Raw genomic sequence first — 13345 nt, 5'->3', positions numbered from 1 at the left:
GGTTACCTGGTGAGGTGGAGTTACCTGGTGAGGTGGAGTTACCTGGTGAAGTGGAGTTACCTGGTGAGGTGGAGTTACCTGGTGAGGTGGGGTTACCTGGTGAGGTGGAGTTACCTGGTTAGTTGGAGTTACCTGGTGAGGTGGAGTTACCTGGTGAGGTGGGGTTACCTGGTGAGATGGAGTTACCTGGTGAGGTGGAGTTACCTGGTTAGATGGAGTTATCTGGTGAGGTGGAGTTACCTGATTAGGTGGTGTTACCTGGTGAGATGGAGTTACCTGGTGAGGTGGAGTTACCTGGTGAGGTGGAGTTACCTGGTTAGTTGGGGTTACCTGGTGAGGTGGAGTTACCTGGTGAGGTGGGGTTACCTGGTGAAGTGGAGTTACCTGGTTAGGTGGAGTTACCTGGTGAGGTGGGGTTACCTGGTGAGGTGGAGTTACCTGGTGAGGTGGAGTTATCTGGTGAGGTGGAGTTACCTGGTGAAGTGGAGTTACCTGGTTAGGTGGTGTTACCTGGTGAGGTGGGGTTACCTGGTGAGGTGGAGTTACCTGGTGAAGTGGAGTTACCTGGTTAGGTGGGGTTACCTGGTGAGGTGGGGTTACCTGGTTAAGTGGAGTTACCTGGTTAGGTGGGGTTATCTGGTGAGGTGGAGTTACCTGGTTAGGTGGAGTTATCTGGTGAGGTGGAGTTACCTGGTTAGATGGCGTTATCTGGTGAGGTGGAGTTACCTGGTGAAGTGGAGTTACCTGGTTAGGTGGGGTTACCTGGTGAGGTGGAGTTACCTGGTTAGATGGCGTTATCTGGTGAGGTGGAGTTACCTGGTGAAGTGGAGTTACCTGGTTAGGTGGGGTTACCTGGTTAGGTGGGGTTAGGTGGAGTTACCTGGTGAGGTGGGGTTAGGTGGAGTTACCTGGTGGAGTTACCTGGTTAGGTGGAGTTACCTGGTGAGGTGGGGTTAGATGGAGTTACCATGTGAGGTGGGGTTAGGTGGAGTTACCTGGTGGAGTTACCTGGTTAGGTGGAGTTACCTGGTGAGGTGGAGTTACCTGGTGAAGTGGAGTTACCTGGTGAGGTGGAGTTACCTGGTTAGGTGGAGTTACCTGGTGAGGTGGAGTTACCTGGTTAGATGGAGTTATCTGGTGAGGTGGAGTTACCTGGTGAAGTGGAGTTACCTGGTTAGGTGGGGTTACCTGGTGAGGTGGGGTTAGGTGGAGTTACCTGGTGAGGTGGGGTTAGGTGGAGTTACCTGGTGGAGTTACCTGGTTAGGTGGAGTTACCTGGTGAAGTGGGGTTAGATGGAGTTACCTGGTGAGGTGGGGTTAGGTGGAGTTACCTGGTTAGGTGGAGTTACCTGGTTAGGTGGAGTTACCTGGTTTGGTGGGGTTGGGGTGAAGTTACCTGGTTAGGTGGGGTTAGGGTGGGGTTACCTGGTTAGGTGGAGTTACCTGGTTAGGTGGGGTTAGGGTGTAGTTACCTGGTTAGGGTGGGGTTACCTGGTGAGGTGGAGTTACCTGGTTAGGTGGGGTTAGGGTGGAGTTACCTGGTTAGGTGGGGTTAGGGTGGGGTTACCTGGTGGAGTTACCTGGTTAGGAAGCAGAGGGCCCTGGGCAGAGAGTGGAGGCAGTTTCCCTCCATGATGAGGATCTTGAGTTCCACCAGAGCCTGGATGTTCTCCGCCAGGTTCTCCAAACGGTTAGAGGCCAGATCCAAGAACACCTGCAGAGACCAAGGAGGCACCTGACTGTCAGGGAGATGTTCAGCTGGTTCTTTAGATGTCCATGTAGGGAACCCAACCAGGTGTTCCAGTCAGAATTTACCAGAGCCTTCATGCTGTAGACGCAGCCGGGGACGTGAGCAATGAGGTTGTGACTGAGGTTGAGCTTCCTCAGCCCGGTCAGATTGGAGAGGGAGGCAGGCAGCGAGGACAGCTGGTTGTTGGCCAGACTCAGCACCTTAAACAGAGGACAGCTGGTTGTTGGCCAAACTCAGCACCTTAAACAGAGGACAGCTGGTTGTTGGCCAAACTCAGCACCTTAAACAGAGGACAGCTGGTTGTTGGCCAAACTCAGCACCTTAAACAGAGGACAGCTGGTTGTTGAGCAACGTTAAAGCTAACATTAAAGCTAACGTTAAAGCTAACATTACAGCTAACATTACAGCTAACGTTAAAGCTAACATTACAGCTAACATTACAGCTAACGTTAAAGCTAATGTTAAGGCTAACATTACAGCTAACGTTAAAGCTAATGTTAAGGCTAACATTACAGCTAACGTTAAAGCTAACATTAAAGCTAACGTTAAGGCTAACATTACAGCTAACCTTAAAGCTAACATTAAGGCTAACATTACAGCTAACGTTAAAGCTAACGTTAAGGCTAACATTACAGCTAACATTAAAGCTAATGTTAAAGTTAACGTTAAGGCTAACATTACAGCTAACGTTAAAGCTAATGTTAAGGCTAACATTACAGCTAACGTTAAAGCTAATGTTAAAGCTAACATTTAGGCTAACATTACAGCTAATGTTAAAGCTAACATTACAGCTTACGTTAAAGCTAAAGTTAAAGCTAAAGTTAAAGCTAACATTACAGCTAACGTTTTATTTAGGTTATTTTCGGTTTTATTTGTATTTTTACTGTTTTATTTTGTATTTTTGTCTGTTTTATTTGTATTTTTTCTGTTTTATCCTTTGTTTTATTTAGTTGTTTTCTGTTTTATTTGTATTTTTTATATTTTGTTTTATTTAGTTATTTTTCTGTTTAATTTTGTTGTTATACTGTTTTATTTGTATTTTCTTTTGTTTAATTTTGTATTTTTTCTGTTTTATCTTTTGTTTTCTTTTGTGGTTTTCAGTTTTCTTTTGTGTTTTTGTGCCCACACCCATATTTACTGGTAAAATAAAAGTCCATATGGTAAAATAAAATGTACATATAAAACAGGCACAATCAGAACATCAGAGTTCTCTCCTCAGTACCTCCAGTTGTGTGCAGGCTCCCAGCTCCTCAGGAACCTCAGTCAGTCTGTTTCTGTAGGCAAACAACACTCTGAGTCTCCTCAGCTGCCCGATCTCTGCCGGCAGGCTGCTCAGCTGCACACAAATAAACAGAAAACACAGAAAACACTCTGAGGGGGGTCAGAGCTGCTGGGGGTGGGCTTCATGCAGAACTAAAGGGTCAGTTTGCAGCAGGAGAAATGACTGAATGAACCCAAACCCACAGAAAAACCCAGGAAGCTGTGGAACAGCAAAGAAACCAGCCTCCAGGGGGCGCTGCTGCTGCTGTTTCTGGGTCCGGCTGAAGGTGAAGGAGAGAACAGAAACTGGATCCTGGTGGATTACTGGGGAATTATGACCTTTATTTACCCAGGAGGGGCAGCAGCTGCTGGGGTAAGGGTGTCAGTGTGATGCTTTGCTCAAAAGCAGGCGCACTCAAACCTTAAACTAAAGTCTCCACACACACTTGATTATTGTTTGCTTGTGAAAGCACAGGAACAACATCTAAAGTGGACTCCAGGTGCATTCTGGGGGATGTAGGATCCAGAGTTGGTGGCGTTTAACATTAAAACATTAAAACTAGCTCCTGTGTGAGTCCTGTTGGGGAACGAGAGGTAACCAGGAGATAACCAGGAGATAACCAGGAGATAACCAAGAGACAACCAGGAGATAACCATGAGGTAACCAGGAGATAACCAGGAGATAACCAGGAGATAACCAGGAGATAACCAGGAGACAACCAGGAGATAACCAGGAGACAACCAGGAGACAACCAGGAGATAACCATGAGATAACCAGGAGACAACCAGGAGATAACCAGGAGACAACCAGGAGACAACCAGGAGATAACCAGGAGATAACCAGGAGATAACCAGGAGACAACCAGGAGACAACCAGGAAATAACCAGGAGAAAACCAGGAGAAAACCAGGAGAAAACCAGGAGACAACCAGGAGATAACCAGGAGATAACCAGGAGAAAACCAGGAGATAGATGGATGAGGACAGGAAACCAGATGTGTGGATGAGTGGAAACAAACAGGGAAACTAAGATCAGGACTGAGAAAATAACCAAAAACTCAACAGGAAACACAAGAAAAGAGAACAAACACATGAAGCTAAATGAGGGAAAGAAACTAAAACCAGAAAACCGTCTCACAAACTGGATGAAAGAACTGAATAAATGCACGAATAAGGACTCAGCTCAGAACCGATCCTTCTGTAAACAGGAATAAAGGTAAAGTTTTCCATCTGCAGGTGTTCTGCTGCTGAAAAAGAAATCAGAAGCACTTCAGAAACACTTTATATTCCATGGCAGTGGCAGCAGAGCTGAGGTGGGCTCACCTGGTTGCCCCACAGGTTGAGGACCACCAGGTTAGAAAACAAAGCCAGCTGAGGAGGAATAACCTTCAAGCTGTTGAGAGACAAATTCAGCTTCTGCAGCTCCAGGAGCTCCCACAGATCATCCGGCAGCTCCTGCAGAGAAGAAGAGAGAAGAAGAGGCAGAAAGAGAGAGAAGGTTCGGGTGAAGGGAGGTAGAGACCTTCTGAAAGCTCAAAGGGGCCACCGGGAACTTCACATTAACAGGGAACCCCTCACTAACAGGAACCCCTCATTAACAGGGAACCCCTCACTAACAGGAACCCCTCATTAACAGGGACCCCTCATTAACAGGGAACTCCTCATTAACAGGAACCCCTCATTAACAGGGACCCCTCATTAACAGGAACCCCTCATTAACAGGGAACTCCTCATTAACAGGAACCCCTCACTAACAGGAACCCCTCATTAACAGGAACCCCTCATTAACAGGGACCCCTCATTAACAGGAACCCCTCACTAACAGGAACCCCTCATTAACAGGGAACCCCTCACTAACAGGAACCCCTCATTAACAGGGAACCCCTCATTAACAGGGACCCCTCATTAACAGGAACCCCTCATTAACAGGGAACTCCTCATTAACAGGAACCCCTCACTAACAGGAACCCCTCATTAACAGGAACCCCTCATTAACAGGGACCCCTCATTAACAGGAACCCCTCACTAACAGGAACCCCTCATTAACAGGAACCCCTCATTAACAGGGAACTCCTCATTAACAGGAACCCCTCACTAACAGGAACCCCTCATTAACAGGAACCCCTCATTAACAGGGAACCCCTCATTAACAGGGACCCCTCATTAACAGGAACCCCTCATTAACAGGAACCCCTCATTAACAGGGACCCCTCATTAACAGGGAACCCCTCATTAACAGGAACCCCTCATTAACAGGGAACTCCTCATTAACAGGAACCCCTCATTAACAGGAACCCCTCATTAACAGGGAACCCCTCATTAACAGGAACCCCTCATTAACAGGGACCCCTCATTAACAGGGAACCCCTCATTAACAGGAACCCCTCATTAACAGGGACCCCTCATTAACAGGGACCCCTCATTAACAGGGAACCCCTCATTAACAGGAACCCCTCATTAACAGGGACCCCTCATTAACAGGAACCCCTCATTAACAGGAACCCCTCATTAACAGGAACCCCTCATTAACAGGAACCCCTCATTAACAGGAACTCCTCATTAACAGGAACCCCTCATTAACAGGAACCCCTCATTAACAGGGAACTCCTCATTAACAGGGACCCCTCATTAACAGGAACCCATCATTAACAGGAACCCATCATTAACAGGAACCCCTCACTAACAGGAACCCCTCACTAACAGGGACCCCTCATTAACAGGAACCCCTCATTAACAGGAACCCCTCATTAACAGGAACCCATCATTAACAGGAACCCCTCACTAACAGGAACCCCTCACTAACAGGGACCCCTCATTAACAGGAACCCCTCATTAACAGGAACCCCTCATTAACAGGAACCCCTCATTAACAGGAACCCCTCACTAACAGGAACCCCTCATTAACAGGAACCCATCATTAACAGGAACCCCTCACTAACAGGAACTCTTCATTAACAGGAACCCATCATTAACAGGAACCCCTCATTAACAGGGAACCCCTCATTAACAGGGAACCCCTCATTAACAGGAACCCCTCATTAACAGGAAGTCTTCATTAACAGGAACCCCTCATTAACAGGGACCCCTCATTAACAGGAAGTCTTCATTAACAGGAACCCCTCATTAACAGGGACCCCTCATTAACAGGAACCCATCATTAACAGGAACCCCTCATTAACAGTGAACCCCTCATTAACAGGAACCCCTCATTAACAGGAACCCCTCACTAACAGGAACCCCTCATTAACAGGAACCCCTCATTAACAGGGACCCCTCATTAACAGGAACCCCTCATTAACAGGGACCCCTCATTAACAGGAACCCCTCATTAACAGGGACCCCTCATTAACAGGAACCCCTCATTAACAGGGACCCCTCATTAACAGGAACCCCTCATTAACAGGAACCCCTCATTAACAGGAACCCCTCATTAACAGGGACCCCTCACTAACAGGGACCCCTCATTAACAGGAACCCCTCATTAACAGGAACCCCTCATTAACAGGAACCCCTCATTAACAGGGACCCCTCACTAACAGGAACCCCTCACTAACAGGAACCCCTCATTAACAGGAACCCCTCATTAACAGGGACCCCTCATTAACAGGAACCCCTCATTAACAGGGACCCCTCATTAACAGGAACCCCTCATTAACAGGAATCCCTCATTAACAGGAACCCCTCATTAACAGGAACTCCTCATTAACAGGAACCCCTCATTAACAGGAACCCCTCATTAACAGGAACCCCTCATTAACAGGAACCCCTCATTAACAGGAACCCCTCATTAACAGGGACCCCTCATTAACAGGAACCCCTCATTAACAGGAACCCCTCATTAACAGGGACCCCTCATTAACAGGAACTCCTCATTAACAGGAACTCCTCATTAACAGGAAGTCTTCATTAACAGGAACCCTTCATTAACAGGAACTCCTCATTAACAGGAACTCCTCATTAACAGGAAGTCTTCATTAACAGGAACCCTTCATTAACAGGGAACCCATCATTAACAGGAACCCCTCATTAACAGGGAACTCCTCATTAACAGGAACTCCTCATTAACAGGAACCCCTCATTAACAGGGAACCCCTCATTAACAGGGACCCCTCATTAACAGGAATCCCTCATTAACAGGAACCCCTCATTAACAGGAACCCCTCATTAACAGGAACCCCTCATTAACAGGAACCCCTCATTAACAGGAACCCCTCATTAACAGGGAACCCCTCATTAACAGGAACCCCTCATTAACAGGAACCCCTCATTAACAGGGAACCCCTCATTAACAGGAACCCCTCATTAACAGGAATCCCTCATTAACAGGAACCCCTCATTAACAGGAACCCATCATTAACAGGGAACCCATCATTAACAGGAACCCATCATTAACAGGAACCCCTCATTAACAGGAACCCCTCATTAACAGGAACCCCTCATTAACAGGAACCCCTCATTAACAGGGAACCCCTCATTAACAGGAACCCCTCATTAACAGGAATCCCTCATTAACAGGAACCCCTCATTAACAGGAACCCATCATTAACAGGGAACCCATCATTAACAGGAACCCATCATTAACAGGAACCCATCATTAACAGGAACCCCTCATTAACAGGAACCCCTCATTAACAGGAATCCCTCATTAACAGGAACCCCTCACTAACAGGAACTCTTCATTAACAGGAACCCCTCATTAACAGGAACCCATCATTAACAGGAACCCATCATTAACAGGAACCCATCATTAACAGGAACCCATCATTAACAGGGAACCCCTCATTAACAGGAACCCCTCATTAACAGGAAGTCTTCATTAACAGGGAACCCATCATTAACAGGAACCCTTCATTAACAGGAACCCCTCATTAACAGGAACCCCTCATTAACAGGAACCCCTCATTAACAGGGAACCCATCATTAACAGGAACCCTTCATTAACAGGAACCCCTCATTAACAGGGAACCCCTCATTAACAGGAACCCCTCATTAACAGGGAACCCCTCATTAACAGGGAACCCATCATTAACAGGAACCCTTCATTAACAGGAACCCCTCATTAACAGGAACCCCTCATTAACAGGAACCCCTCATTAACAGGAACCCCTCATTAACAGGAACCCCTCATTAACAGGAACCCCTCATTAACAGGAACCCATCATTAACAGGAACCCCTCATTAACAGGAACCCCTCATTAACAGGGAACCCATCATTAACAGGAACCCTTCATTAACAGGAACCCCTCATTAACAGGAACCCCTCATTAACAGGAACCCCTCATTAACAGGAACCCCTCATTAACAGGGAACCCCTCATTAACAGGAACCCCTCATTAACAGGGAACCCATCATTAACAGGAACCCCTCATTAACAGGAACCCTTCATTAACAGGAACCCCTCATTAACAGGAACCCCTCATTAACAGGGAACCCCTCATTAACAGGGAACCCCTCATTAACAGGAACCCCTCATTAACAGGAACCCCTCATTAACAGGGAACCCCTCATTAACAGGAACCCCTCATTAACAGGAACCCCTCATTAACAGGAACCCCTCATTAACAGGGAACCCCTCATTAACAGGGAACCCCTCATTAACAGGAACCCCTCATTAACAGGAACCCCTCATTAACAGGAACCCCTCATTAACAGGGAACCCCTCATTAACAGGGAACCCCTCATTAACAGGAACTCTTCATTAACAGGAACCCCTCATTAACAGGAACCCCTCATTAACAGGAACCCCTCATTAACAGGAACCCCTCATTAACAGGAACCCCTCATTAACAGGGAACCCCTCATTAACAGGGAACCCCTCATTAACAGGAACTCTTCATTAACAGGAACCCCTCATTAACAGGAACCCCTCATTAACAGGAACCCCTCATTAACAGGAACCCCTCATTAACAGGAACCCCTCATTAACAGGAACCCCTCATTAACAGGGACCCCTCATTAACAGGAACTCCTCATTAACAGGAACTCCTCATTAACAGGAAGTCTTCATTAACAGGAACCCTTCATTAACAGGAACTCCTCATTAACAGGAACTCCTCATTAACAGGAAGTCTTCATTAACAGGAACCCTTCATTAACAGGGAACCCATCATTAACAGGAACCCCTCATTAACAGGGAACTCCTCATTAACAGGAACTCCTCATTAACAGGAACCCCTCATTAACAGGGAACCCCTCATTAACAGGGACCCCTCATTAACAGGAACCCCTCATTAACAGGAATCCCTCATTAACAGGAACCCCTCATTAACAGGAACCCCTCATTAACAGGAACCCCTCATTAACAGGAACCCCTCATTAACAGGAACCCCTCATTAACAGGAACCCCTCATTAACAGGGAACCCCTCATTAACAGGAACCCCTCATTAACAGGAACCCCTCATTAACAGGGAACCCCTCATTAACAGGAACCCCTCATTAACAGGAATCCCTCATTAACAGGAACCCCTCATTAACAGGAACCCATCATTAACAGGGAACCCATCATTAACAGGAACCCATCATTAACAGGAACCCCTCATTAACAGGAACCCCTCATTAACAGGAACCCCTCATTAACAGGGAACCCCTCATTAACAGGAACCCCTCATTAACAGGAACCCATCATTAACAGGGAACCCATCATTAACAGGAACCCATCATTAACAGGAACCCCTCATTAACAGGAACCCCTCATTAACAGGAATCCCTCATTAACAGGAACCCCTCATTAACAGGAACCCATCATTAACAGGAACCCATCATTAACAGGGAACCCCTCATTAACAGGAACCCCTCATTAACAGGAATCCCTCATTAACAGGAACCCCTCATTAACAGGAACCCATCATTAACAGGAACCCATCATTAACAGGGAACCCCTCATTAACAGGAACCCCTCATTAACAGGAAGTCTTCATTAACAGGGAACCCATCATTAACAGGAACCCTTCATTAACAGGAACCCCTCATTAACAGGAACCCCTCATTAACAGGAACCCCTCATTAACAGGGAACCCATCATTAACAGGAACCCTTCATTAACAGGAACCCCTCATTAACAGGAACCCTTCATTAACAGGAACCCCTCATTAACAGGGAACCCCTCATTAACAGGAACCCCTCATTAACAGGAACCCCTCATTAACAGGAACCCCTCATTAACAGGAACCCCTCATTAACAGGAACCCCTCATTAACAGGAACCCCTCATTAACAGGAACCCCTCATTAACAGGGACCCCTCATTAACAGGAACCCCTCATTAACAGGAACCCCTCATTAACAGGAACCCCTCATTAACAGGAACCCCTCATTAACAGGGAACCCCTCATTAACAGGAACCCCTCATTAACAGGGAACCCATCATTAACAGGAACCCTTCATTAACAGGAACCCCTCATTAACAGGAACCCCTCATTAACAGGAACCCCTCATTAACAGGAACCCCTCATTAACAGGGAACCCCTCATTAACAGGAACTCTTCATTAACAGGAACCCCTCATTAACAGGAACCCCTCATTAACAGGAACCCCTCATTAACAGGAACCCCTCATTAACAGGAACCCCTCATTAACAGGAACCCCTCATTAACAGGAACCCCTCATTAACAGGAACCCCTCATTAACAGGAACCCCTCATTAACAGGAACCCCTCATTAACAGGAACCCCTCATTAACAGGAACCCCTCATTAACAGGAACCCCTCATTAACAGGGAACCCATCATTAACAAGGGAACCCTCATCATGCAGCTGCCGTACCTTCAGTCCTCGGCGAGCCAGGCTCAGGACGTTGAATCCAAACTGTTTGACGGTGAATCGCCTGATTCTGTCGGCTGACGTCAGACTGTCCTCCCTCGCCAGGCTCCTCTTCTTCTCCTCTTTCCGCCCCTCCCTGCACACCGACCCTCCCATTCTTCCCTAACGTCAGGAACACGACTTCAAGATGTTTGAATTCACCATCTGTGGGGGCCTCATGCAGTCCTGAAGGACCTCGCAGATGTTCGTCCCAACACCCAGATGTGTGCTATTCTCTTGGAGCCAAATGTGCTGTCCACGTCTGTCCAGATGTTTAATGTTACAGTGGAATGTCCAGATACTAATGTCTGAATGGACTTATCATCCAGGGGATCTTCACCATGAAGGAATGGTTCCACTGGTCGGGTGGGGATGTTACAGTACCGTCCAGATGTTGAGTCTCCAGGGCGATCTGCAGGGCAAAACACTTTGATTCATACTCCTGTTTTCCTGTGTTGTTAGACTTAGAGATGTTTGGTGCCTGTTTCATCCACGGCTTTCTAAATGTTCTGAGTCAGAAACAGAAAATCACAAAGACACACCACTCCATCAGGATGGTTTTAGTTTCAGCCCTGTGTCCCAGAGCCTGGTCACATGATCACCAGCCGGTTCTGAGTCCGTCACAGCTTTGGAAGACATTTTCTCTGGTCAGAACAACAGTTTTCAGTCCGTCTCCTCAGCACTTTTCACGTCTGAGTTTTTAAATTTTAATCGAATGGATAACTAATGTTGACTTCAGATATTTACACTTACTTTGATCTTGATGACTGAAATGACCCCCGGTCCTCTGAGAGAATGTGAATTAAACACCGACCCAACAAAGCTGCAGTCGGACAGATTATTGACCGGCCAAAGTCGGTGTGAAGCTCCGGGAAGCTGCAGATTCTGCTGGTGATCCTCAGCACAGACTCTGAGCTAGATATTCAGATATACTAGATATTGTTAGATATTGATCTAACAAACGTGTTAGTTTCCTACCTGATAAACCAGCTGCAGGAGGCACACGGAGGGTCGGCTGAGCTGTTCGGTGACTGATCAGCTTATTGATGAACTCACAGAGCGACGGACTGACTGAGTTCTGAGTCTTTGAAGGGAGAAGAAACTCTATCTGAGGAGCATTAACACGAAGACACAGCTGCTGCTGTCAGTCAGCTGGTTGCTGTGAGCTGCAGCCGACTGACAGCAGCCTGTCTATATATCTATCTATCTATCTATCTATCTATATATATATATATATATATATATATATATATATATATAGATATAGATATAGATAGATCTATATATATATAGATCTATCTATCTATCTATCTATCTATCTATCTATCTATCTATCTATATATATATATATATATATATATATATATATATATATATATAGATATAGATATATCTATATATATATCTATCTATCTATCTATCTATCTATCTATCTATCTATCTATCTATCTATCTATCTATCTATCTATCTATCTATCTATCCATCTATCTATCCATATATCTGTCAGTCATTGCTCCCTCTTTAACCATCTTGGATGGATATCAAAAACACCCACATTGGGTTTTCTTTTCTTTCCCTTTAACTAAAGATTATTTCTGAAAGGAAAGTTGTTCAATCCAAAGCCTTTTCTGTAATACTCCACCTTTAACCTGAGGAGGCCATCTTGTGCTTCTGTTTTTAAAGGAAGCGCGTTTCAGCAACAGTTCCTTTATAGGAAGTCAGTGTTCTCAGCTCTGATTGGATAATAAGTCAAACAAAATGAAGACATGATACATCTCCGAGGGGCTCTTTTTATACCCATGAATCATCTGACGGTGCTGTGGAGCTGAACCTGTTGGGGGTTCTCCGGAAGGTGTTGTGGTTTCTTTATCCAGCAGATGGCGCCAGGGAGTCGGTGGGCTGAGTTCTTCCTTCCAACTAGGCACACCTGCGATCTATTATAACCTAATCAGGAAGGAGCATTAAAGGAGCATTCAGCCAGTCCTCCAGTGCCTGAGTGTTTGCCATATCTGGTAACTTCAAGCCCCTACGTTTGTCTCGAGAATCTGACCTTTGTGCTTGTTTCCCAAGGTTCCTGCTTGGTTCACAGACTTCTGAAACCAAACCTACAAGGTCCTGTCAACCCCCAGCCCAAGTTCCTGACTGTTAGCTCCAGCTACTGTTGCTGTCTGTTGGTAAACGTTGGTTGGCTGTTTCAAACTCATTCAAATGACTAGGATCATGTGTGTGTAAGTGTAGCCATGATGCTAAAATATCCAGAATGTCTTTCTGAATTATGAGAATAGGCTAAAATTCTACTGAGGTTCTGAGCCTGTTGATCGCCAATTAAGCCTAGCAGTGAAACTATCACAGATTTTTCTATGGAATGAGTATACTGTTTGGTGAACAGAATGGCATATCGACTGATGGAATAATTGATTGCCACTAAAGTAAAGATGAAAAAGTGAAAAAACGCCTGATTTCTTTGCATTAAATTGAGCCAAAATCATGTAGAAATGTAGAGTTATAATTTCATTGGATGTTGTCTCCACATGTGTTCTG

At 45.8% G+C, this 13345-nt stretch overlaps 1 protein-coding gene across 2 annotated transcripts in view; it reads right to left on the bottom strand.

The window, feature by feature from the left end:
* LOC142370205 (uncharacterized) overlaps positions 1-11996 on the bottom strand; it is a 25537-nt gene extending 13541 nt beyond the window's left edge. Inside the window, exons 1-6 of one of the 2 annotated variants that reach the window (XM_075452683.1) lie at positions 11782-11996; positions 10768-11312; positions 4333-4464; positions 2973-3086; positions 1816-1950; positions 1581-1714 (exon numbers count right to left, since the gene is read on the bottom strand). In XM_075452683.1, coding sequence (XP_075308798.1) covers positions 1581-1714; positions 1816-1950; positions 2973-3086; positions 4333-4464; positions 10768-10920 — 668 coding nt within the window. In that variant the 5' untranslated portion in view covers positions 10921-11312; positions 11782-11996. The remainder of the gene's footprint in view (positions 1-1580; positions 1715-1815; positions 1951-2972; positions 3087-4332; positions 4465-10767; positions 11313-11781) is intronic. The other variant, XM_075452684.1, reaches the window with a different exon arrangement.
* Between the last annotated feature and the right edge of the window lie 1349 nt (positions 11997-13345).

This window comes from Odontesthes bonariensis, chromosome 20, assembly GCF_027942865.1.
Source record: "Odontesthes bonariensis isolate fOdoBon6 chromosome 20, fOdoBon6.hap1, whole genome shotgun sequence".
NCBI lineage: Eukaryota > Metazoa > Chordata > Actinopteri > Atheriniformes > Atherinopsidae > Odontesthes > Odontesthes bonariensis.
This window is presented reverse-complemented; position numbering and strand designations above follow the sequence as displayed.